This window comes from Ceratotherium simum, chromosome 40 (assembly GCF_057802395.1).
Source record: "Ceratotherium simum simum isolate JZ-2026a chromosome 40, ASM5780239v1, whole genome shotgun sequence".
Taxonomy (NCBI): Eukaryota; Metazoa; Chordata; class Mammalia; order Perissodactyla; family Rhinocerotidae; genus Ceratotherium; species Ceratotherium simum.
Window position 1 is genome coordinate 8138003 of NC_141939.1, and position 26886 is coordinate 8164888.

Sequence of the window (26886 nt, forward strand, 5' to 3'; positions counted from 1 at the left end):
TGAATTACCTGACCATCACCAAGCCCAGGAGGGAACAATGGTCCCCACAGGTCTGAGAGAAGGCAAACATTACTCTATCTCCTACAACTATGATCACAGGCAAAATAAGAATACATTTACTGCCCTAGGCCTCAAAGACATGAAAAACGAGTTTCCCCCATGCGTGCAAGCCTACCATTTTGTAGGAGTACTTTTTTGCCAGTTCTTGCTCCCACAATGGACATCTCCTGAATTCAGACAAAGGTGATCCGACTGGGTCTGTCTTTATCGGTGAATGATTTTCACACTAGAAACCATTTACACCTGGATTATTTCTTTAAAATAAAATGCATTTTCTGGCATATAAACCATGTAATAATCACATTGCTACTATAGATTAGTGTTCTATGTAACCCTTTATCTACACCTCTGGACACTTTATTGATCCCAGCTTTCTCCACTTATTTCATTCTAAATGATACTAACCTTCCTCTATAAGTCTATGAACTATAGTCATCAGGGAGGAGTTAGGTTTAGTATATTACCCAAATGTATCACTCCTGTGGTTACGTATTACAGATGCTGCATAGTAATGCACAATAAAAATATTATCTATGAATAATTTAATGCCACAAATACATCTCTACAACTCTTGTCCATATAATTTCCCCTCCTTGAAATAAAACCATATCCTGTCTGGGTCATTGTGCCCATATTATAAAAACAATTAATTGCATCAGAAATCTCAAGGCCTAAGTTACAAGAAAAATGAGGGGCACAGACTTTCCTTTAGAAGAACAAATTACAAAATGGTAAAACATTTCCATCAAGGAAGAAAAAGGTGGCACGGCAGAAAGCAAATTCAACATTCCTTCCTTGTGTCATCCATGCTGCTGTCGCCTCTCAGCAAGGGAAGGCATGATCGCTCCTGGGCTGAATACAGGACATCAATTTTATTTTAAATGATTTCTTCAGGATTTTCTTGGACTTCTGAATAACTTTCATTTCAATAGAGAGCAGGAAATCATTCCTGCGAGTTAGAAATTGAGCTGCAAAGGCTGCCACGTTGGACTGCAACTGGCACGAGAGTTTCCTCTTCGTTCTCTCTCCAATCTAACGGCTCGCTTTGTGACAGCACGGTTCCAGGGCCAGTATTTCATCCTCAGCTTTCTCAGTTCTTATGTACCGAGAGCTACACACTTACATCTTGCTTAGTAGATCGTTCATGTGGGTTTGCAGTATGTTCCTGTCTACAAGCCACCTGAGGACAGAGTGGCCTTCTGAACCGCCTGCACCCACCCCCAGGGGTAGAAGCGGCACCAGCCACCATCCCACACAGCGCTGCACACATTCCAGACAGGCACCACTGGCTTCCTCCTTCTCTGACGCTCCCTCGTTATGAACCCATATCACATTGAGGATTATGTGGACTTAGGGATCATGCTCAACAGTCTTCTCAGTGTCCTAAAATCTGTACTTCTTAACTCTTTTGTGGTCCTGAACCCCTTTGAGAATCCCATGACAGCAACGACCCTCTCCCTGGAAAAACGCATATTAACGCACTTAAGACTGCTAAGATGCCAAGTTAAATTCCCCTTGTTAATATTTTTGGAATGAAGTAGGGGTATAGATGTCTAAATAAACACATAAAGTAGTAGCACAGAAAAGGGACAGCTCATTTCCATTTCCATTTCCATTGAGTGCTGTTTGGTTTCCATGGGGTCCTGTTCAACCCTCATTCCTGCCACTTTAGAACACGGGCTTCATGCAGAGTCGTCTGATGGACAGCACTCCTAGTGTGTGGGAGTGGGTGATGCTCAGGTTGGTCATCAAGAAGGATGGGGCTGGGGCCGGCCCTATGACGAAGCGGTTAAGTTCGTGTGCTCCGCTTCGGCAGCCCGGGCTTCGCAGGTTCGGATCCTAGGTGCGGACCTACTCACTGCTCATCAAGCCATGCTGAGAAGGCGTCCCACATAGAAGAACTAGAAGGACCTGCAACTAGGATATACAACTATGGACTGGGGCTTTGGGGAGAAAAAGGAAAAAGAGGAAGATTGGCAACAGATGTTAGCTCAGGGCCAATCTTCCCCCCACCCCCCCAAAAAAAAGAAGAAGGATAGGGGTATTCCATGAAGTTCACTGGTCTGACCATCAGTGCTTCTATTAGAGAAGAATCAAGGAATCCTCAATTCCAACTCCGGACGAGCCTCTCTTACCGCAAAATTCTGACTACACCCCTTTTCTCCACAGCACACCCTGACGACCTGTATTCATCAACGTTCTCCTGACGCTGAGGCTGCTATTATCAAAGCTAGTATTTCTAAAGTGTGGTCCTGAAACCATCTAGATCAGAATCCTTGGGGTCCTTGAGGTTCATATCCCTAGGGCCCTTGTAAATCACATAAGGCCAGAAATCTGTCATTTTAACCAGCTTCCCAAGTGAGCCTTATGCACGCTCGAGTGGAGAACTGCGGCTCTAGGCAGACTGTTCTCTGTCTAACTCTGCAGAAATCTCTATATTCCAACATGGCAAATACATCACAGTCTCACCTGTTCAGAAGATGTCATCTGAAAATGTAGTATTATAAGAATACAAATGTAAGCTGTTACAAAAAAGATGATAATAATAAGCAAATTCATGCATTCCTGAGGTCAATAACCTCAGGGCTCTTTCTGTGAAAAGAACTGGTCTTTCAGAAAAAAAATATTTAAAAAATCATGAATTGACATACTTTCTTCACAACATAAACAATCAGAAATCTGAAGTGAACGTATGGTACAGAACTACTAAAGTTTGTACTGTGCAGGAGAAGGCATTCAGGAAAGAATTAGAAGGATTCTTATTCTAGAGAAATAATTCAGCAAAATGACAAAGAAAAAAGTGAGAAATTCTATTTAGATTTTCCAGGTATATTAAATGCAGTTTGGGATTTTCAATAGATCTAAGAAATGTCATTGGAATGATTATCATTTATTTATTCCACCAGCCTTTAGTGTGTCAGCCCCTGGAGATACGATGGAGGACCCTTCCTGTCATCGCCTGCCCCTCCAGGCACCATCTGCCTCCCCTGAGTTACTCTATGAATTCGCCTTTTGTCCTTTCTGCATCCCTGAAAGACACTGCTCCCAGAATTATCACCCCAAAAGCAAACATATTCTGTCATTCTCCTTCTGAAGATGCCTCAATGTTTCCTACAGTCTCTTGGGTGAAATCCAAATTCCTCAACCTGGCACTGACAAGCTGTCCCTCACCCGGACCTCTCCCAGCGTCTACTACTCCCTGAACATCCTCACTTTCAGCTCCTCGCTGCCCGTACATCTCCCAGAACATATGCAAGCTGCACCCTCAAGATGAACGTCTGCTGAAAGAGGATCTGGGTGACCTCTCTAGAAGCTGGAAAAGGCAAGGAACGGATTCTCCCCTAGATCCCCCAGAGAGAATGTAGCCCTGCCAACACTTCAGTCTTAGCCTAGTGAGAACCGTGTCAGACTTGTGACCTCCAGAGCTGCAAGATAATAAGTTTGTGTTGTTTTAAGCCACTAAATTTGTGCTAATTTGTTACAGCAGCAATAGGAAATGAACACAGGCTACCTTTTCCATGAAGCCTTCCCTACTCGCTCTGGCCCACCACAACCTTTCTCCCTCCCTCCCACTTTGGACTTTCCAGACCACCTATAGCCCGCACTGCCCATTCAACAGCACACCAGTCATTTCGCGTCTATCTTAGCTCCCCAACTATGAAACTGTATTCTATTCAAGTGTAGGGAGTACGGTTTTGGTGTTTTATTGTTTGTTTTTCCTTTTTTTCCTTTTCACACCTCATTCAGCCCTCAAAAGTGCTGGTCACAAAACAGGTTTTTAAAAGGTTGTCCATTCAATGACACTTGTCATCAAGACAGTATCAAAGTACCATCACGTCGTCTTAACCAACTTAACGAAAATTCAACTCACTATGCCATAGATTAGCTATTAATCATCCTGGTGTCCTAATTCAAAGAGCTATAGCTGTAATATAGAGGTACTTTCACATAGATTTATTGCTAACAATCTAGACATCCTTTTTTTTTTTTTTTTTTAAAGATTTTATTTATTCATTTTTTTCCCCCCAAAGCCCCAGTAGATAGTTGTATGTCATAGGTTCACATCCTTCTAGTTGCTGTACGTGGGACTCGGCCTCGCGTTGGACGGAGAAGTGGTGCCTCGGGGCGCGCCCGGGATCCGAACCCGGGCCGCCAGCATCAGAGCGCGCGCACTTAACCGCTAAGCCACGGAGCCGGCCCTAGACATCCTTTTTAATTGTAGTAAAAGAAACACAGCTAAACAGCTGATGTGCAGAGAACAGTATGCTCCTTGAGGGAAGAAACCTCATCTGTGCCAGCACAGTGCGTGGCACATGGTGACAATGTACAATCCTGGTCGAATGGGTGAGTGGTTCAGGGCTACACATAACATTACACACAGGGAAATAGTTGCATCTAATTACGCAATTATTAAATATTTCAGAGTCTATTATAGTAAGTCTATTTTATTCAACACTCACTGTTTCTTCTTGTTGGATAATGCTGTTAAAATTAGTGGATTTTTCAAAGGCAACGACGTCTCCACTGTGACAGAATAGATAACAGAAATGATTTTAGTAAGCCCCGTTTCAGAGCATAAGAATGAAGTTTCTTTTGCAGTGAGGTTGTTTGTATGGGGGTATTGTTTGTATGGGGGTATTGTTTGTATGGGGGTACAACTTTTATTTCAAAACCCTCCTCCAACTTTCTATCCACAGCTGGTGATTATCACCTGCTTGGAGTTTAAAAAATCCATTTCTGTAACTAGGACAACCACGTATTTATTTTTAAAGGTTTATTCCCTTCAGAAGTAAGGATATGATGTCATCATGGGTAGAACTTGCTCCTGTGAGAAAAGAAAAATTATCATGGAAATGAAGTCTTATGCTTTCTGATTTGGGGTTTTTAAAATGATCAATTTAGAAACGATGATATCCTCTGAGTGGATGGATATAGGAGAGCACCTACACAGAGCAAGGAAACTGAGAATTAATACTAGAGATGTAAGCTCCACTTCACCAGGCCTCCTGGATTCATATATTATACTGGACATGTTTATATGTCATGGAGAACAGATTCATTTCTATCTACGCAATACAGTACATTTTGCCTTTAATTGCGGCATTTGAGAAACTGGGAGCCCAGGGACCCCCTATTTGCACAGGGTATGTGTGTTTGCTGGATGCCAGAGGTGGTGGCATCTCCTTCCCAGTCTCCCCGCCATCCTCAGAGCTGTGTCTGCTCTGTCCACTCCAAGTCAATGCACATCCTCACACCTGATCATTTCAACTCTACGTAAACACACAGAGAAGAGAACAGCAGACCAGCACTCTGCTTCTGGAAGCCAGGCAATGGTCTTCAAGGCAGGGATGGCCTGGGAGGGGGTTAGAGTCGGAGGGGAGGTGGAGGACAATGGCTTTTACCTCCCACATGAAGACCCTGCATCCCTTCCCAGCCTCTCCAGAGCCCCAGGAGCTCTCTTCTGAAGGTGTGTGTCCGTCCATCCTCCAACCCAAGTCCTGGAAAACTGGGCAGAATACTTGATACCCATCTGATCCATGTCTCCACTTACAGGTTTCTCCTGCTATCTGAAAATTCACTTTTACACCATTTCACTTTTACGAAAGACCTACATTAGTACCTGTTTTTGTTAACCAAAAGAAATCCGAAGAGGATTTTTGCTTTTACGAGAAAAAGACAAATAGTGAAAATAGCGTTCAGCATTTGTTTTGCAGTGAGCCATTATAGAGGCTAAGCAGACAAGCATACTGTCGTATTTCAAGACTTCTACATCAGCCACAGAAGACAACAAACCTCGACCTTCGACACTCAGGCAGACAGACATAGAAGAAGGTGTAGACATTATTGACCCGCCTGCTCTGATGCATTCAGATGGCGATGAGATGTTAATAGATGACCCTCTTCCTCTCTCTCCTATACCCCAGTCTCCTGTACCGCCCACCATCCCAACTTCTGACGACTCAACCTAATCACCATCATCACCACCACCATGTTTCAGCCTTCCAGTGTGCTCGCTGTCTTTGCAATTCTGGTAAGTGAAACTACACTGTTCAGACATCATTTCTACCTTATTTAGGCTGTGTATTTATCACATCATCCCTGTTTTTACTATATGTTCATGTTATTTTAGGTTTTATGTGTTATTTGGTATGATTTGGTAGATTATTTTTTGGGGTCTAGAAACACTCAAAAATTTTTCTCATACAAATTAATGGTAATTGCTTTGTTTTATGCCATTTCAGCTTACAAAAGGTTTCACAGGAATGCTCTACTTTCAGAGAGTGGGGGGATAACTATAATACTCTATTTCAACACAAGCAGATAGAGTCAGGGTCTGGATACAAACCCACCATAAAGCCACCCTCTTCATCTTTTAGTAAGAGTTGTTATCAAAATGAGAATTGTACTTTGGACTGCTCAATGACAAGAGAGTTTCAGGACATGGGATCTGTTCAACCTGGAGGGGAGATAGATAGACATCTTCCATGAAGGATGATGGATTGGTGAATGATGCAAGGAAGAGCCAAAGGCAAAAAATTTGAAATGTCTTTGGAATTCTATTTGTTATGTCTCAACGATATCTTGGGTAGGTGTGGACAATGATGGAGTTTCTCCAGGTAAATTTATGAACAGCCCCTTGCCACACAGATTCTGGGACATTACATCAACAAAAACAACAAGCAACAAAACCTAGAATGAAAGAAGACAGAAGAAAATGTCAGAAATTAAAGTTCACTGAATTCAGGGCTAATAGAAAAGGAATTTAAATAGAAAAATATGGTCATCAGCCTTTAAATCTGGTCATCAGTCTTAAAAATCACCTGTGAGGCTTTCTTCAACTAAATTCGAAGGAGAGCAATTTCTGTACAATTCCACATTTTGTTAACATGCTACTGCTAATAAGTTTTCTTTGGAAAATAAACGCAAGACCATGGTATGAATATATTCAGCTCCATCCACCCATCCATCATCCATCCATCCATCCACCTATCCATCTCTCATTCATTCATCAAATATTTATTGCATGCCTACTATGTGACAGGCATTGTGCTGGGCCCTGGTGGATACAGCTGTGATGGCGACAGACAAGGTCTGTTCTTGCAGAGGTTATAGCCTATAGAGGAGAAAAGATGTTACACAAATTATTGTAAAGACATTGAGTGAGGGTTATGACAGCTGAACTATGGATGTTAGGGGAACATATGTCAGGGGGCCTAGCCTATTCTCTTGCTAGTTCAACAGTTTACGTGCCTGTAAACTGGCAGCTTGATGAGCTCAGGAGAGCTTCACTTGTGACTGGTTAGCCCCCTCTGGTTGGTACTTATCACAACCCCTACTTGGACAGCACTTATTAGACTCTCTTGATGACAGCAGTCTTCATGGGACCTTCCTTTGGATACTCAGAAACAAGGATCTGGGAGCTAGAAGGTCTGATTCCTGACAAGGGAAACCCTCCATCTTGTGGCTCACTCCATCTCCTCCAACCCTGACTCTGGTAGCTTTGCAGGCCAATCAGTTGGGAGTGATACTCTCGATTATTTTGGATTTATAAATGAAACTCTCAAGTTTCTGCCATGTGTTCAACGTAGAATATGAGTTTAACACAATAGCCATTGAAAGGAGGGTGGTGTTACCCTCCTCACTGTTATAAGGAAGCCTGAAGGGAGCTCCCTGCCATACAGAGGCCTATGTGTGGCAGACAAGGGGACACAATTCCATTATTTCACTGGGGAGCTATGTTATTTTGTAGCATTGAATTGGGATATTTCAAGCACGGAAACAACAAAAATGGGAAAGAGAAAATTTGTCAACCTCGTGGGGAGATGCAGTCATCTGTAAAATGTCCCCACATCTACCCAGCCAGACGATGACAGCTTGCTTGCACAAAGGAACAGCGAGGCTGTCTCTTCCCACCTTTGGAACACCCTAATTCAAGTCAAAAGCCCAAACGTGGGTCAACACGTAGGTTTAGTAAGATCCTATTTATTTATTTAAAAAATGACCTAGTCTCAAAGGCTCCACGCAAGCAAAGATCCATGAACATATGCGTGATTAGAGGGTGAGTAGGAGGCAATTTTAGAGTCAGGCTCCAAAGCAGAGGGCCAGAGAATCACTGCCAGAGACCGGCCTACGGCAAGAGGGGGGTTTGTGGGGGTCCAAGTCAAGGGCATTGGCAGCCAGAGGATCTGGCCAACTTGGCTGAATGAACACTGCAGGCATTGGCTGCGCTGGGCTAGGGAGTGAGACTGGTAGACGAGTGCTCCACTAACGGTACCCCCTTCCCCACACTGGGGTCTGCCACCCAAGAGCAGGGGCCATGGGGCTGAGGAGGCCGAAGCAGCATTGCAGGTGACAGGTTCAGCTCTCAGGGTGCCAGCCAGGACGGCCTCGTGTTCGGGGAGGTCACTGCCTCTGCGTCATTTCCCATATGTGTTTCTGATTCAGTCCTTTAGGACATTCATTAGGTCGTGATCAAAAGCACAGTCATCGCTGAAATATGACTCTGAGAAAACCACAGCAAACCTCCAGAGCCAGCCTTGCAGCGAAGGCAGGGCTCCCAGTCCAAAAGGAGCTCTTCTTCCACTGTCCTCAGAGGCCTGAGGGGCTTTAATGGTGCCAAATCATGATGACACAGCAAAAGGCCGAAGCCCACGGCACAGGAGTGCCCCTGAGGTGAGTTCGCCCAGTGAAGTCACTTGGGTTCCTGGTGAGCTGTCCCGCCAGCTGCTGCTCCACAGGGCCCAAGCCAGGCTGGGCCCAGGATGTTAGGATTTAACCACCGGGGGAAAGACAGAGGGGTCAAGAGGTGCCGGAAAAGATCAGCTGGGAATGGAGGGAGAGAGAGCAGAGACAGGAAGACCTGGGGAAGAAGGAAGGCTGAGAATTCCCACAGCACAATAGAACAGGCATCCTTGTCCAGCTCTGCCGCTAACTTGCTATGTGGTCTTAAGCACATCGTTTAGCCTTGAGGGTCTCAATTTCCACCCCTATAAAGGGAGGGGATGGGATTTGATGACTCCCAAGACCTTTTCCAGCTCCCAGAGCCTGTAACTTTCGCTAACACGGGGACTCAGAGCCCTCTAGGGCTTACGTGATGGCTGGAGATTCTTTCTGGGCCTCTCGAGGGAGAGGGGAGGAAGGCATCTTCTGGGGCCCTGCAAATTGTTCACTTCACTCAGCGCAGTGTAGACACAGCACGTGAAGCACATTTTACTTTAATTAGTTTTTATGATCAATTTGGTTAATAAAGGTCCAGGGTAAAGAGGAATAAGACATGATTATACAGGACACACTCATCTTTCTTTTTTCTATAAAACCTTTCAAATGTAGTGTTCGCTTAATATGCTTTTTGGCATTTCACTTTCTTTTAGTCTAACTACAATTTGCATTCACATTCTCAGGTTTTGACATCATTTGTCATTAATCCAGACTTTTCATTTACATCTTTTTGGCATCGTCATTTGCCCTCTCAAATCACTCTAACAGCAGAGAAACAACTTGAAGCAATTACAAAGGTAGGAGGATAAAAATGTAAGAAAACCTAACTCATGTCCCACACTTGTCCAGCGTCAGACTGCGGGGGGAAGGTGCCTAGGCTTCCCATCATTAAAGGATCTCGTTTCAATTCTCACTCAAAGCACATGAATTAATTATTTCGCTTTTGATTAGAAGATACCCTTAACTTGAATATTTTTCTATCTAAAGTTAAAATAGTAAATATATGGTTTCATATAAGGACCTGTGTCATCATGATTGGAAAAAGCTTTATTCAATGTAATTTTGATTATGCTAATAATACTAATCATTGAAATATACTGAGCACTTGCTAAGTGCTTTCCTTGTATTACCTTAATTCTCACAACAATTAGGTAGGTAGATAAGAATTCATTATTATCCCCCTTTACAGATGGGAAAAGAGAAACAGAATTCATACAGCTAGAATCCCAGCTCTGACTTCGGAGTCTCATCTCTATGACCTATTCCACTACGCTGTCTTGTAAGATATACATGTGTGCAATAAAAAATAATGCACACAGGAAGGACAAAGTAAGATGTAAGGTTTTTGAAACTTAAAATGGACAAGAACAACCTTATTTTTAAACCCAGTTTGCTGACTGTCGTGGATTCGTCATTTTCTGCACTGGGGGCTGTTGTGTTTATACTGCTTAACTGTATCCTGACCCATTAGATTTTATAACAACTTAAATGTAAAATGATGACCTGGGGGACACCTTTGGAAGTGTTGAAAATCTAACTCATTCACATTTACCTTCTTGAGGCAAAACCCAGCGCCTGCAAGTCAGGCTTCACCTGCAGACAGACAGCACGTTGCATTGTAGTGGGCATCTCCCGGCTGGAGATGGGCAAGTGAGGGATGCTCTGAACAAACGAGATGGTTCCCGCTGTCAGGGAGAGCTTAGGAGCGTTGTCTGCTTTTAAAACCTTTCCCAAGCCAGGGTGAAGTCTAGGGTGCAATTCTCCACACGTATGTTTTTTGAGCTGCTAGACAACAAACAGGTAATGCATATTTTTTTAAACATTAACAAGCTCTAACCAGCCTTGAAAACCATAGGGTGGACAGGGCCAAAAGCGGGTTGCAACTTGGACATCTTATTAGTACCTGAGAGGCCCTCTGGGGCTCATCAGAGCCCTTGCGGGGGCCCTGGCCCCAGGAAGTCTCAGCTCCTGCTCTCAGCCCCTCTGGGTGCCTTGGCTGCACAAGCAGAAGGAAAAGAAGCTCTTCTTGGGGCTGGGGAGAGCCTCTGAAGGCACCGCTGGTGTCTCTCTGACATCATAGGTCTGTGGTGCCTGCAACTGCCAGGCTGACAGCTCCCTGTGCACTCGCTCTCCTCAAGGGCGTGCGGTCTGAAAGATGAGCCCTTTGCCTTTCTGCTTTGTCGGCACAACTAGCCAGCTGTGGACCCACAGCCCTGCATTCGGCAGGCTCAGGGCCCGCCGAGGCAGCCCCCTGAGCTCATGAGCTGGCAAAAGAACAAAGGAATGGGAGAACAAAGGCAGGGAATGTGGAAGGCACAATTTTAGAAGCTTTTTAAAGGCCTTTAATATGCTAAGTTGGAAAAGCTGAGTGAGTGTGTGTGTGTGTGTGTGTGTCTGTGTGTGTGGGTTGGGGGAGGGATGAGGGCAAGGGTTAGTTGCCATATATCCTGAGAGAAACATGAGACTCTGCACAGTTGGTTTCAGAATTTAGATAGAATGGGGATTCATGTATTTAGAAAACGACAAAAAGTTTTCCTTGAAACATATTAACCAGGGATTTTGTCTTAGAGGTGGAGAATAAAAGTGAGTTAAGCAGAGCTGTTTCTCTAGATGTGACAATCACACACACACACACACACACACACACACACGCTCCTTTCCCTGCTTCCCCCCCAGACAATAATAAAGCATTTTATACTTTGGCCTCAATTCTTCAGTGAGTTTCTAGGTCAGCAATTATACTCAGGTCCAAGTCTCAATCTGGTTGCCAGCTAAACAAGACTGGAATCTGGGGAGGCCTAGTCCCTGTAAAATTATGTTACCCTGGAGAAGGGGGCAGGGAGGGAAACGTTCTGGATTTTGTGAAGGGGTCCTTTTCATATGGCGCACACTGTATATTTATAGTCATTTTCCTTTTTCAAAAAAAAAAAATGGCCTCAAGCTTTTCATTTGTTTTACAAAACCAAACCTTGGTCTCTCCTTGGTTCAGGGCAGACGCCACCTCAGCAGTTTTTAGTGAGATTCCCCACGACCCCCACCCTACCCTGGGGAAAACGACAGCTGTCGACACGCAGGACTCCGGGTCTGCTCCTTGGCCATCTATTCAAGTGTCCAGTTAAGGGGATGTCCAGTGCCGGGGTCCCCGGCTCAGGATCACATCCTCCTCCTGCTTCTGCTGCCGTGGAGGGAAGCTGTGGGGTGGACGGTGCCAGAGACCTGGGCCTCGGAATTTCGACATGATGGGACTTAGGAGGGGCAATATGGAGAAAATAAGGAGGAGATAGGGGCTTATCTTGAGAGACTCAATTTATTTTAATTAGATTATATGCTTCTCTGCAGTGCGTGGTGGTGGTGATGAGGAAGCGAAGTCTCCCAAAGCCACCCTTTTGCTACCAACCCCGGTTCCTGGCCATCTCTCTCATTGGTGTTTCCATTTCTTTCCTTAACACAAAGTCTAGGCCAAAAAAAAAAAAAGACAAACAAGGTGCCCTTGAACAGCCCATGCACAGCTTAATGACTCAGGATTGCTGTTGGAGAGGTGTGTATTCTACCCTAAGACGCTCCTAGCAAGGTACACTCTTTTTTCGAAAACAAACACCACCACCACAAACAAAATTTCAAATTCCTATTCCTCTCTTAGGCAAACATTAGTAGGAAAGTTTTTGTGAATAAGGCCTCAGTTGCTGCACAGTAGACAAATGCCTTCTTCACTGGGGCATTCCACTTTAGGGAACGATGAAAATACTCATCTGTGGTTTGCTGGGGGTGCCCGTCTGGGTGTTAAACGCTACAGAGAACATGCTCTTAAAAGCCGACTGTGAGAACGCACCCTGAGCACATGCACCTGCCTGCCGTCAGGTCGACGACTTCCAGGTGTGCAGCTGGGGCCCTCCCCTGGTGCCGCCTCCTTCTGCTAAGGAGCCCTGCCCAGTTTGGGTAACGTCGGACAAATGCATGCGTCTCCAGAGGAAGAACCACGGTGCTGCCATTCCCACCTCCGCACGGATGCAAGTGCAGGAGAGGGCTTTGAAATAAAGGGCAGACCCCAACTCTGTGAGAAGAGGGAATGGGTGTGAGCAGAAGAAACAATCACACCTCTGGAGATACGGCCCCGAGAAACAGGCAGGGGAAGACTGGGGGATACTTCACAGGACCGCTCATCATGCTTCTTCCTGGATTGTAGGATTAGGCTTGATTGATTACTTGTAACTGAAATTTTTATTGAGGTTATTGTAGATCTACATACAGTTGTAAGAAATAATTCAGAGAGCTCCTCTCTACACTCTCCCCCATTTCCCCCAATGATACCATTTTGCAAAACTACAGTACAACATCACAACCTGATATCGACATTGATACAATTCATTGATCCTACTCAAATTTCCCATGTTTCACTTAAACTCATTTTTGTGTGTGTGTATTTTCTTCTATACAGTTTCATCACCTGTGGAGATTCGTGTATCCACCACCACAGACAAGATACAGAACATTTTCATTATCACAAGGATCCCTCATGTTTCCCCACTCTAACCACACCCATCTCTTGCTCCCCCACGCCCAGGTCTCTAACTCCTGGCAACCACTAATCTGTCTTTCATTTCAAAAATTTTGTCATTTCAAAATGTTTTATAAACGAATCATAGGGTATGGGACCTTGTGAGATAGGAGTTTTTTCACGCAGTGTAATTCCCTGGAGATTCATCAAAGCTGTTCTTTATTGGTGCGCAGTATTCTATAGTACCACAGTTTGTTTAACCCTTCACCAATGAAGGACATCAGGGCTGATTCCAGTTTTTGGCTATCACAAAGAAAGCTGCTATGAACATCTGTGTACAGGTTTTTGTTGGACATAAGTTTTCATTTCTCTGGGATAAATGTCCACGAGTGCAATTGCTGGACTGGATGGTAAGTGTATGTTTAGTTTTATAAGAAAACTGTCAAACTATTTTCCAGAGTGGTTGGACCATTTTGCATTCCCGCCAACAATGTATGAAAGATCCAGTTTCTTTGCATCCTCACCCAGCATTTGGTGTTGTCACTATTTTTTATTTTAGTCATTCTGATGGGTGTGTAGTTATATCTCATTGTGATGTTAATTTGCACTTCTGTAATGATTAATGATGCTGAACATCCTTTCATGTGCTTATTTGCCATCTGTAGATCCTCTTCAGGGAGACGTCTATTTATGTCTTTTGCGCATTTTCTAATTCGATTTTTTACTGTTGAGTTTTGAGAGTTCTTCATTATTGTAGATACTAGTCCTTTTTTGGATATATGGCTTGCAAATACTTTCTCCCAGTCTATAGCTTGTCTTTGCATCCTCTTCACAGGGTCTTTCACAGAGCAACATTTTAATTTTGATGAGGTCCACTTACTAGTTTTTCCTTTTCTAGATCACAGTTTTGGTGTCAAGTCTCAGAACTTTTCGTTTTGGGCTGGGTCCCAAAGGTTTTCTCCTATTTTTTTTTAAAGTTTAATATTTATATGTTTTAATTGTAAGTCCATGATCCATTTTGAGTTAATTTTTGTATAAGTTGTGAAGTTCAGTTGCGAGGTTCATTTTTTTGCACGTATATGTCTAGTTGGTCCAGTACCACTTGTTGAAGAGCTAGCCTCCTTCTATTGAATTACTTTTGCACCTTTGTGAAAAATCAGTTGAGCATATTTGAGTGGGTCTATGTCTGGATTCTCTACCCTGTTCCATTGATCTGTGTGTCTATGGCTCCACCAAAACCACACTGTCCTGATTACTGTAGCTACACAATGAGACCTAATATCAGATAGACTGTTTCCTCCCACTTGGTTCTTCTTTGTCAAGGTTGTTTGAGCTATTTTAGGGCTCTGCCTTTCCATATAACTTTTAGAATAAGCTTGTCTATGTCTACAAAAAATTTTGCTGGGATTTTTTTTTTTAACAGCTTCATTGAGAGATAATTCACATACCATACAATTCACCCACTTAAAGAGTGCAATTCAGTGTGTTCTTAGTATATTCACAGGGTCATGCAATTGTGCAGAGAAGAGATAACATAGCAGTACCGAGCCTGCTATCCGTAGAAAGGCCTGCTTGCCAGATTGGCCCTTGGCTGGCGTCTGGGAACTTGGTTCCCGGAGTGTTCTCAGTCAACAGTAAACTGATAAGAGTGGTTCACCGTGCCTAGACTGTTTGTGTATGCAATATAGTTTATGCTGAATAACCTGCCTTCTTTTTGGGAATCTATAGTTTTGGCACATGTTGGGAAGAGGGTGCTTATGTGACCAGCCCCCAATAAAAACTTTGAGTGTGGAGTCTCTAATGGGCCTCCCTGAGCAGAAACATCCCACGTGCGTTGCTGTATTTTTGTTGCACAGAAGGAGCGTGCTCTGTGTGACCTCTCACGAGAGGGCGAGAGCATGAGGAAGCCTGCACATGGACTCCTCCAGACTCTGCCTATTTTCCCTTAGGATCCGACTGTATATCTTTACTATGTCTCTGTAGTAAATCTTAGCTGTGGATACGAATATAATATTTTGGCCTGCCTGGTTTATCTGGTGCCACTGGGGTTCCCTGCAGGTGCTGCCTGAGGGGGCTGGAGGGCTTTTCCCAGGCTGGGTGGGAGACTTCTCTCCATGGGGGAGGGGTTTCCTCTGCTGGTGCTCCCCAGCTGCCTCTGGGTGGGTGCGGGACAAAGAGGCTTCCTGGACCAGGCCACTTGCTGCTGGGTCTCCTCATTATCTGTTGGTGGAAAAGGGATGTCTCAGGATGTCTCAGCGAGGAAGGAGAATGTTTCTCCTGGCTGTTTATTTTTGGTGGGACTCCCTGTTGCTCCCCCTTGCCTCAAGTTGTTAGAGGAACTTGAGGAAGAATGAGGCTACCCAGGATGCCTTCTCTTGCTAGCTTCAGGGGGGCGGGAAACATGGGGTCTGGGTGGGTCGGGTGGATGCAGATTGGCCTGTTACCATGCTGGTTGTACAGTCTTGGGGTCCCCGATCAGCTCACTTTCTTCTTACCACTTTCAGAGTTTTCCTTTGGTTGCCTCTTGCATTATTTCCAGGGTTTATAGTTGTGCTTAGCAGGAAGGAGCAGACAGAAATGGGTCTACACCATCTTGTCCCAACCAGAAGTCCCCACCATTATATTTTAACTCATTATATTTTAATTTATTAGGCACAATCATATAATTAAGCATTCCACTCACTGGTAACATTGATTTATAATGTATATATGGTCTTATTTCAAAAAGTTTCTGAGGTGGAATTATGAATTACATACAGGGAACAAGATGGCATAGATTCATGTTTCCTTGCTTCTGCCCTCTAATGCAGATAAATACCCTGGAAATTATTCAATAGACCATGATAAAAGGACTCTGAAAGTCTAGAAGAAGGTAGACTGACTAGGGAACACAGGACTAGAGAAGTGACAATGTGGTGAATTCCCTGGGTTTTCTTTTTGTCTGCCATATGTATCTGGCCTGGGCACTGGAGAGACCAGTAACCCAGAACCATCAACAGTCTTAGAAATAAACCCAAGAAAAGTCTGCACTCTTTGGCCAAAGGACTAGGAAAGGGAAGCCCAACAGAGACCTAGAGGGGGCTGCAACCCTCACTCTACAACTGTGGGCTGGCAACCCCATCTGCCCACAGTGGCACCTTCAAAGTCCTGGTGGGCTGCCCCGCCCCAGCTCCGTGCCTGGGGCACTGATGGGTGGGCTGATCCACTCACATGGACAGTACGAAGCCCCTGGCCAATTCAACACCCAATCTATGCTTGGATCACAGAAGGGCCGGCATTCTACCCACACGGGCAATGCCAGCAGAACCTGGTGTCTCCCTGCCCTCCACCAAGAGGCATAAGGGGACCTAGGCCCAGCCACTCTGGCTCTTCCCACTCCCTGCAGAAAGTGGCCCAGGGAAGTGGATTCAGACCCTGCAGGTGACACCAGTAAGGAATTGACCAGAAGTCCCAGCAGTGCCAGAAGAATGAAGCAGACCAGAATAGCATGCAAGGGCTCAGAAAACTAAGCTGTCATTAGAGCTACAGCCCATAAAAGTAGGCCAGAACCTATATGCTAAACCTAAACAAGTTACTGCCTGCTGAAGTAGGAGATTTAAATAAGATCAAAAATCTCCTAACATCATAACCCAAATGCCCAGATACAAAAGAAAATCACCCATAAGATACATAGATCAATGGAACAGAATAGAGAGCCCAGAAATAAACCCATGCATATATGGTCAATTAGTTTATGACAAAGGAGCTAAGAATACACAATGGGGAAAGGACAGTCTCTTCAATAAAGGGTGTTGGACAGCTACATGCAAAAGAATGAAATTGGATCATTATCTTACACCACACACCAAAATTAACTCAAACTGGATTAAAGACTTGAATGTAAGACCTGAAACAATAAAACTCCTAGAAGAAAACATAGGTGGTAAGCTCCTTGACATCGGTCTTGGTGATGATTTTTTGGATTTGAGACCAAAAAGCAAAGGCAAGGAAAGCAAAAATAAATAAGTGGGACTATATCAAACTAAAATACTTCTGCACAGCAAAGGAAACCATCAACAAAATGAAAAGGCAACCTAGTGAATGGGAGAAAATATTTGCAAATCATATATCTGATAGAGGGTTAATATCTACAAAATATAAAGAACCCACTCAATTCACTAGCAAAAAAACAAACAATTCAATTAAAAAATGGGCAGAGGATCTGAATAGACTTTTTTTTTTTTGTGGGGGAGATCAGCCCTGAGCTAACATCTGCCAATCCTCCTCTTTTCGCTGAGGAAGACTGGCCCTGAGCTAACATCCATGCCGATCTTCCTCCATTTTATGAGGGACACCGCCACAGCATGGCCCGACAAGCAGTGCGTAGGTGCGCGCCTGGGATCCGAACCCGGGCCACCAGCAGCAGAGCGCGCGCACTTAACCACTACACCACGGGGCCGGCCCCTGAATAGACATTTTTCCACAGAAGACATACAGATGGCCAACAGGTACATGAAAAGATGCTCAACATCACTAATTATCAGTGAAATGCAAATCAAAACCACAATGAGATACCACTTCACACCTGTTAGAATGTCTATTTTCAAAAAGACAAGAGATAACAAATGCTGGTGAGGATGTGGAGAAAAGGGAACCCTTGTGCACTATTGGTGGGAATGTAAACTGGTGCAGCCACCATGGAAAACAGTATGGAGATTCTTCAAAAAATTAAAAATAGAACTGCCATATGATCCAGCAATTCCACTTCTAGGTATTTATCTGAAGAAAATGAAAACACTAACTCAAAAAGATATCTGTACCCCCATGTTCATTGCAGCATTATTTATAGTAGCCAAGATATGGAAACAACCTAAGTGTCCATCAACAGATGAATGGATAAAGAAAATGTGGTATTCCACACAATGAAATATTATTCAGCCATAAAAAGGAATGAAATTTTGCCATGTGCGACAACATGGATGGACCTTGATGGCATTATGCTAAGTGAAGTGAGTCAGACAGAGAAAGACAAGTATCATATGATCTCACTTGTATGTGGAATCTAAAAAAACCAAGCACATAGATACAGAGAACAGATTGGTGATTGCTGGGGAGTTCTGAGGGGGTGGGTGAAACGGGTGAAGGGAATCAAAAGGTACAAACTTCCAGTTATGAAATAAATAAATCATGGGGATGTAAGGCACAGCACGGCAACTATAGTTAATAATACTGTAATGCATATTTGAAAGTTGCTAAGAGAGTAGATCTTAAAAGTTCTCATCACAAGAAAAAAAAATTCTGAAACTATGTATGGGGATGGATGATAACTAGACTTAGTGTGGTGATCATTTTGCAATATATACAAATATTGAATCATTATGTTGTACACCTGAAACTAATATAATGTTGTATGTGAATTATACCTCAATAAAAAAAAGGAAGAAAATCACCCGTAATACCAAGAGTTAGGGAAACCACAATCTGAATGAGAAAAAACAATCAACTGATGCCAATGTTGAGATGAATCAGATGTTGGGATTATCTGACAAAGATTTTCAAGCAGTCACTATAAAAATGCTCCAATAAGTAATTATGAATTCTCTTGAAACAAATGAAAAAATAGAAAACCTCCGCACAGAAATAGAAGTTATACAAAAGAACCAAATGGGAATGATAGAACTTAAAAATACAATAACCCAAATAAAAATCATATACATAATACCATGAAAAAATCATGCAGGTATGATAAAATAAACATATCAAAGCCAAGAGCAATACACTTAAGAGTCATTAAGTGTTTACTATGCGCCAGATGCTGTTTTAAGCATTTTCTTTCTATTAATTCATTTAATCTTCACAACAGCCCTATGAAGTAAATATTATTATCCATGTTAATGGATGAGGAAATTGAGACACAGAGAGGTTGAGTGACTTGCCTAAGATCACACAGCTCACACAGTGGTGGAGCCAGGCACTCTGTTCCAGAGCCTCTGCTCTTATCCACATGCAGTATTGCACAGTATTATGCTGCCTCTTTGACAGAATTAAATTTATTTCAGTGAGAAATCTCAATGGGCCATCTCTGCCAGGGCTGCTGCAGAAGCCTGCTAATCCATCTCTCTGCCTCCTCTCCCATGTGCTCGTACAGTCCAGTCTCAGCATAGTCGCCAGGAGGACCTCCATTGAAAATGCAAATCAGATTGCTTCATTCCCCAGACTAAGACTCTCCAGCGGCTCCCCATCACACTCAGAATAACATCCCGCCTCCTTCCCCAGACTTTCAGGTCTCTGCCCGTGTTTTCACATTCCTCTCCTCCCACTCTCTTGCTCACTCAACAACCTCTACCCTCAGACTTTCTTACTATTCTTTGAACTCATCCTTGCCTCAGGCCCTTTGCACTTGCACTTGCTCTTTCCTCTGCCTAGAATGCTTGATCCCCAGATCTTCGCTTGCCCGGCTCTTTTTTTCACATTTCTACTCAAAAGTCGTCATCTCAGGGAGGCCTTCCCATGACTCCATTTTATTGACTTCAGATCAATCTCACTATTCTTCCTTTTTTATTGTCTTTCTCCCCCACTAAAACTGACAAGAGGGGAGGCCTTGTTTATTTTGTTACTGCTTCATCACCAGTAGCTAGGATAGGGCCTGACTATGATAGGAACTCAAATATTTGTTGAATGAACAAATAAATGAATGGATGAGTTATACAGTTTTCATTACCTGAAAACTAGAGAAATGAAGTTTTTGTTCTGCGACCTAATTTTTAAGAGGGATTTGTCATACAAGTCCTTCTATAAAAGACACCATATAATAAAATAGAAGACATTTTCATCAGTGTATCCCATAGATTATTAACAACAGTCTACCATTTATTACATTTCTGTCTTCTAAGATGTATATTTAGTATTTCTTAAAATGTGGAATTGATAAGGAAGTTACCCTTAAATCTTAGTGCTTTTAAAAAAACCTGTCAATTGGCCACGACTTTAGAGCTGATCTGTTATCACATATGCGTTCAGCACAGAGGACATGAGAGGCACCTGCTGCTGGGTTTATCTCAGGAACAACCAATGTCACCCTGTCCTTATCTTTGTCCCCTGACAGCCCTCCTCGTCCTCGCTGAAGAAAGCCTATTTGTTTCCCCACAAAGACGAGTTCCAGCCCCTCTCTCTGTGACATGGACCCTGAGACCTCACACACTAATGGCCCCTTGCCGCTGCCGGGTGCCAGCATGTCGGTTATTCTGCGTGTGCAGGGCTCTCCAGACTGTCTGCGGGTGGCTGACGGCTGTTGCTCTGGGCTAACAGAGATGCAGGGTCCAGGCCCAAGCTCTCGGGAGTGTGCGGGTCAGCGAGCGAGAGGATCCACCTGCACAGGAGAAGTTCTAACCGCAGCTGAAATAAATCGCTCACCCTATCTACTCCTTTCCCTGACTTCTCTATTTTTGTTGATGTCATTTTTCCATCTTTGTGACTAAGGGATGAATAAGAGATTTAAGAGGAAGAACTGGTTGGAAGGGGAACAGAATGACTTTATTTGAGGTTGAGTTTGAGGTTTCGGTGGGACAGGCTGGGCTAAGTCATCCTGCTCCCCTCTGCTGACGCTGACTCAACCACCTGAAGACCCCACCTCCAGAGGTCTTTCAGATGTGCCTCCCTTTGGTTCAGGTGCTCATCTGAAGGACTGCGGTAGCATCAGAACCATCTCCGGGCCGTCTCTCCCTCCCAACCTAGTCCCCTTAAATACCACCTCTGAGTTTTCAGTTCTCCAATAGCTGTTTCGTTGCCTATTCTGTGCTTCTAGGCAACACGGGGAGTAGAAACAAGCAAAGCTCCGCGGTTCCTGCCTTTGTGGAGGTTCCAATGACGACAGCACCTATTTCTTGGAGGAAGTCTCCCAAGGCTTACAGACACCTCCGCCCCCCAGCCCCGTATTCAAGGCCCGCTGAACTCGCCTTCCAGGTTCATTCTCTACTTCAGCTGCACACACTCCCACAGCAGGAAGCCCCTGCCGTCACATAAGGCTCATATTCCTCCCTAAGCCTGGACGTCCTCTGCTCTCCTGCCTCCCTCTCCCACTGCACCCTCTCCACCTGTCAAAATTCAAATCTGTCTTTCACAGCTTAGCTCAAGGCACCATTCTCTCATAGGCCCTTCACAATCCCCTGCCCAAGACATGTGCGTTCCATATCTGAGCTCTCACGGGACGTTTTGTACACTCTGACACCCATCACGTTACACTTGGCATCAAGTTAAATGTATATCTCCCCTACTAAGCTATCGGAGGGAAAGGGCCATGTCTTATCTATATTGGCAGCTTCTCATCGCCCCACCTTGGCGGCTGCCCTACACACAGGGTACCTTATACAAACGGTGACCATATAATTTGTTATACTTTATTGTCCAAACTAGAACACTTTTGAGAGTGAAAGAGGCTCTCTTAAGCAGTATGCTGGGCTACAAGCAAAACTAAAATTGTCCTTGGCTACTTGGACACATGGGTGTCTATTTATGCCAATTGAAGGGTCATTGAACATTTAGTGAATTAAGCAGAAATGCTGACTGTGTAGACAGCCAGTGAGCAGCAGGAAAGAGTGGAGGAAGGAGCCTCGATTAGAGCTGGTATAGCTGGGACAGTTCCACTGAGCAGGCAGTCCCGAGGTATGTCTGGAGGGAAAGGACAGGATTCACGAAGGTCCAATTAGACAGAGAAAAGAAGCAATGACGTCAGGGAAGGTTAGGATGATGGGAGCAAAGACAGAACTGCATTTGATATATTCAGAGAGAAGTGAGTATGGCTGAAATTGATGGTTTATAGTGGGGAGGCACAGGTGACATGGTTGGAAAGGGATGTAGGGAGGAACTGGAGTGCTAACCCCAGTCTTGAGGGGTAGTCTTTATCCAGGAGGTAAGAGCAAGCACCTGAGTGTTTCTGAGCAGGAAAGAGACAAAGAAAATGCAGAATGTTAGGGAGATAGTCTCATGGCTGTGTTTAGAGAGGGGTGAGGCTAAGGAGAGTGAGGTGACATGGGATCCATGGAAATAATCTCAATGTAAGATGACAAGGGCTTAAAGGAAATATCGGTAATGGAAAAGAAGGAGTTAGGAGAACTGAAAAGGAAAAATTAACAGGACTTTGGGACCCGAGGGAGTCGGGGATGGCTTTGGGGTGACACTTTGTACAGATTCTATTGGTACCATAGATTGAAATAAAGAAGTCAAGTGGCAGGGATGATTTGGGGGGGAAATCTAAAATTATAAATCTAGATTTCTACAGACTAAGTGTGAGGCATCAGTGGGTCATCTAAACGGCAATGTCCAGTAGATAGCCAAAGAGGAATGCCTAGGATGTGAGAGAGACAAGGACCAGCAAAAATGATTTAGGAGGAGAAGTCAAGCATCCACGAGGTGAGAGATTAAAAAGGATCAGGTATCTTGGGGCCAAATGGTAGGAAGAGGACCATTGATTACCAAGGGTTGGATCTTGGAAATGCCTGTACTTAATGGGGAGGGGAGAGACAAGGAGACCGCGAAGGGGTCACTCTGGGGAAGAAATTGGATGATGCAAAGTCCTGAGGGCTGAGAGAAATTTCAAGAAAGAAGTGGCCAATTCTGTCAAATTTCGCAGAGAATTTGAGAAGAATGAAGATTCACTCAATGAAAAACGGCTTTGGTAATTGAGATAATAATTAAAATGAAAAGTATCCAAGGAAATGAACCGGAAACGCACTTCTCTGGCCAATAACGTTGCCGGAGGCTGATTACTGCCCATGTCAAAGGCGTGGTGATGTGATGTGTATGTTTCCCTCCTTAAGAAAGGTTAATGGCAGAACAGCCAAAAAGCCAGTTAGATTCAACTAAATTATGAATGGTTCTAATATTTATCAGGCTGTGCCCTATGACCAAAATACCCAAGTGATAGATACTAACCTGTGATACCTTTTTTCACCCAGAAGGTAGCAATACTGGGCATAGAAGAAAGAACTTTTCTTGATACAGATTCCATTATAATAATACCTGAAAAATAAAAGTTGTCTTAAAGATTATGTCAAATCACTGACATGCTTTATCGAAGACACAGAACAGACTAGCTAATGAAGATGAAGTTCTTCTCTGAGTTTTATCATTGACTCCGTTTATTAGGAAAAGCTAATCAGTCATTCAGCCTGAGCAAGCTCTGTTAGGCGAACAACTTCATATTATTTTATACACATCAGCTTTGAAACGGGCTCATGAATGTCCTTCTCTGCTTTCCCACATGACACTCTAACCTTAGAGAGATGCCACAGGGAAAGCCTCCTGCTGCTGCTGCCGTTAATCTTTTTCAAGTGAAGCGGAGCAACGCCAAAGTTCCTTCTACTGAGAACTGGACCCAGGTTCTCAGAAACCCATTGCGGAAGCTGGTCCCTTCTCTGCCGCCCAGGCCCCTCCTCTGCTGAGCTCAGGAAACTGCAGCAGTTTGGCCATGCTCAGAGCAGCAGACAAAATTTTTGCAAATTAATTATCGACCAGTGTTTAGTTTGGCAAACACTTCCACGTCGGCAATTTCTTCATGAGTGGCAGGCCCCTGTCCTAATTTACCTTTCATCCCTTCTCACTGATTTCTCCTAACTTTTCTTGATTTATTTAAAGCAAGCAACAAATAACAATAATAATTGAGTGACAATTACGACACAATGCACCCGATAACTCTGGAATTTCCTTTTGCATTAAAAATATAGGCTGGGTAACTAATCTCCTGAATATAATTCAAATATACTAACTAGATGAATACTTAGAAATTTTAGTTCAAAGAGTAATTAAAACAATTCTATTATTCTATGTGTGTAATTATTTAAATATTTCAACAATTAGACATTTACATGTCTAAACATTTAAAGTGTTGAAGGAAAAAATGTATCGTGACTTTTGTATTTTAACAAAACCCCTAAGCAAACAGAAACTAACATTTGGTTCTAGCATCACCTGAATTATTTCAGGCACTACGATTTCATTTGTATTATGGTAACTCCTTGGTAAGAGTTGATATTTATAGTTTGGTTAGTTTTGCTTTTTTTTTGTCACCCATCTTGTGATTTTTCAAAATGTTTGTTTTTAATATTCAAAATAAAACAAAAATGCTAAACCTACCTGGCACTTCCTCTCGTGCCTAGCCTCCGGGTGCCAAGATCAGGAAAAACCAAGCGTACAAGCTAAAAGAATAAGCCAGATTTAAAGTTGCAATTCAGAAATTCAGAAATAAAACTTCCAATTTCTTCTCTTACAATGTTTAAATTCTCTGTCCTCTTTTCCGATTATAAAGAAAATATATGTAAATGAAATTTGGAAAAATCAGACAACTATAGAGAAGAAAACACCCCACTCAGAGGAAACTGCCCTTTAAACCTCCGTGGGGTTCCTTCAAGTCTTTTCTTCAAAGCCTCAATATGTGTGTTTTTCAATGTACATATAAATAATTGGCATCACATGATTAGCATATCTGTAGTTTTGCTTTCTAGTTTCTCCTCTCCATGTTGTGCCATAAACATTTCCTCTTGTCATTAAGAATTCTCTGAAAGCAGGGGATTTTTAACAGGTACATAATAGACCGTCATGTAAGTGTGTCATAATTTTACTGTTTTCCTCTTTTTCTAATAGGATAGTCATTTTCACTTTTTATTATTCATTTGTTTACCTAATTTTTCATTTTAAAGGTTTTGTTAGCAAACACTATTAAAATATTGAATAACATAGCTACGTCTGATTCACCTTCTCATTTCCCAGTTTTCTGTCTGATGTATGTTTTACTAGATACCATTGATGTTACGTTTATGACCAATTACATTAAAATAAATAGAAGTCTGTTCCAGTTTCTCAATTAGAAGAGGTCCATGACATGCATGGTATCCAAGTTCACGTCTGTTGAAAGTGAAAAGTCCTGGAGCCAGGTGAAATACAAAAGTACAGAACATGGGTGGCCTGGTGTTCCGAGCCATGAAGTAATGATTTCTGCTATTTTTCTACAATCCCCTCCATAATCATTCAGCCCCCACTTCTGCCTGGTTTCCTGTTGCATCCCTCTTTCTTTTTTTCTTAGCTTCCAAGCCACAAGATTTGACAGTGTTGTGAAACCTGTCTCTTGTCTGGCTCCAGGCCCTACCTCTTCCTACAGGAAGCCCCCCAAGCCTGGGTGTGGGGGAGGCAAAATGAAGGAACAGGGGAGACAAGTCTTGCAAAATTAAACGTCGCGGTCATGGGGCCAAACTGAGAGGTTTCTTCAGGGAAGGACAACCAAAATGTACAGATAAGAAATAAATGACAAGACATAAAAGAAAGAAATCAGCGACGTCTAAATGGAGAATTAGAAGTCAGAAATTCCTACTTTCAACAACAGATTCTGGACACTTTCATCTCCTCTCACTTAAGAAAATCACTTAAAACCGTCCTTATATGTCTGGTTGTCAAATAGTAGGTACCTAAAGGAATTATTATAAAGTATGCAGCAGGCTCAGATCCAAGGCCCTGGGAAATAATCTGGTGTTCTGGAGGGAGAAGCAGAAATAAATTGCCAGTTGTCTGGCAGCATAATAATCTGCTCATTTTATTTGATTGAGTAATTCCAACCCCAGTCTATCCTGTGATTTCCACCAAAGGGAACGGGAGACGAGAGTCAGCCTGGCTTCCGAAGTGTGAAGCCGTGCAGTAGGAACTTTCCAGCCCCTTTTACCTCCCCCTCTCCCAGAGGGGTCAAACCAACACCCAGCAAGGTGTGGGAAGGAGAGAGAGGGAGGGAAGAAGGAGGGAGCCCCTATACCGGTTCTCTGTTGGCAAGAAACTATGCTGGAGGAGGTGGGGAAAAGATTCCACTTTAAACCTGGTTCAGAGTTTTGATAGTATATGGGACTGGACATTCCAAGCATCAGACAGTAGTCGGTAAATTAGAGTGACAACAGGGCTCTGTATCACCCAAGGGTTTCTAGACAGATCATGCTGCCCTGCTCAAAGTTCATTCAGGAGCAGAGGAACAAACACCCACGAGCAGGTCCAAAGGGACATAGGAAACAAACACAAAGTCACTGTGTGATTACCTCCCCCAGCTCCTGCTGGTCACACTTGTCTGCACGTGTGTGCGAGCATGCAAATGAACCACAGACAAGTGGCTACATCTCTGGACACTGAGGCTATAGCTGGTATTTATTTTCTTCTTTTTATATACTTTTCTCTAATTCCAACATTTTCTATAAAGGGAATGATTACTTTTATGATCAGAAAAACCTCAGTAAATGTTATTTTGAAACAGGAAATCAGTGGTACGGAAATTCCCTAACCCACGTAAGATGTCGCTTGCATGAGGAATGAGCATTGCCCACCGCGTGCCCAGGACTGCCACAAAGAGCAAGAAATATCAACATCTGCACAGGAACTTGGTGTGGAATCTGGAGTCGACTCCGTTCCCAGGGGACGAGGGAGGAAATGAGAATTGGGTATTTTGTTGTTTCTCTTGTAAACATGCTTTGGGATCATATCCTTTTCCCCTTCCTCTCTCTTCTCCATTTAGTCACCAATTCGGCAGCACGGGGTCCCTTCACTGAACTGGCCCATTCTTCAGGCAAATTCCCAACAAGAACTGAAACAAGCATCTTAGCATCTGGGGG

At 43.5% G+C, this 26886-nt stretch overlaps 1 protein-coding gene across 2 annotated transcripts in view; it reads right to left on the reverse strand.

Annotated features, from left to right (window-relative positions):
* Positions 1-26886, reverse strand: part of RFX8 (regulatory factor X8) — a 56582-nt gene that overhangs the window by 18858 nt on the left and 10838 nt on the right. The window contains exons 3-6 of one of the 2 annotated variants that reach the window (XM_014791586.2): positions 24383-24444; positions 23183-23269; positions 4521-4584; positions 176-286 (exon numbers count right to left, since the gene is read on the reverse strand). In XM_014791586.2, the coding sequence (XP_014647072.2) occupies positions 176-286; positions 4521-4584; positions 23183-23269; positions 24383-24444 (324 nt within the window). The remainder of the gene's footprint in view (positions 1-175; positions 287-4520; positions 4585-23182; positions 23270-24382; positions 24445-26886) is intronic. The other variant, XM_087426363.1, reaches the window with a different exon arrangement.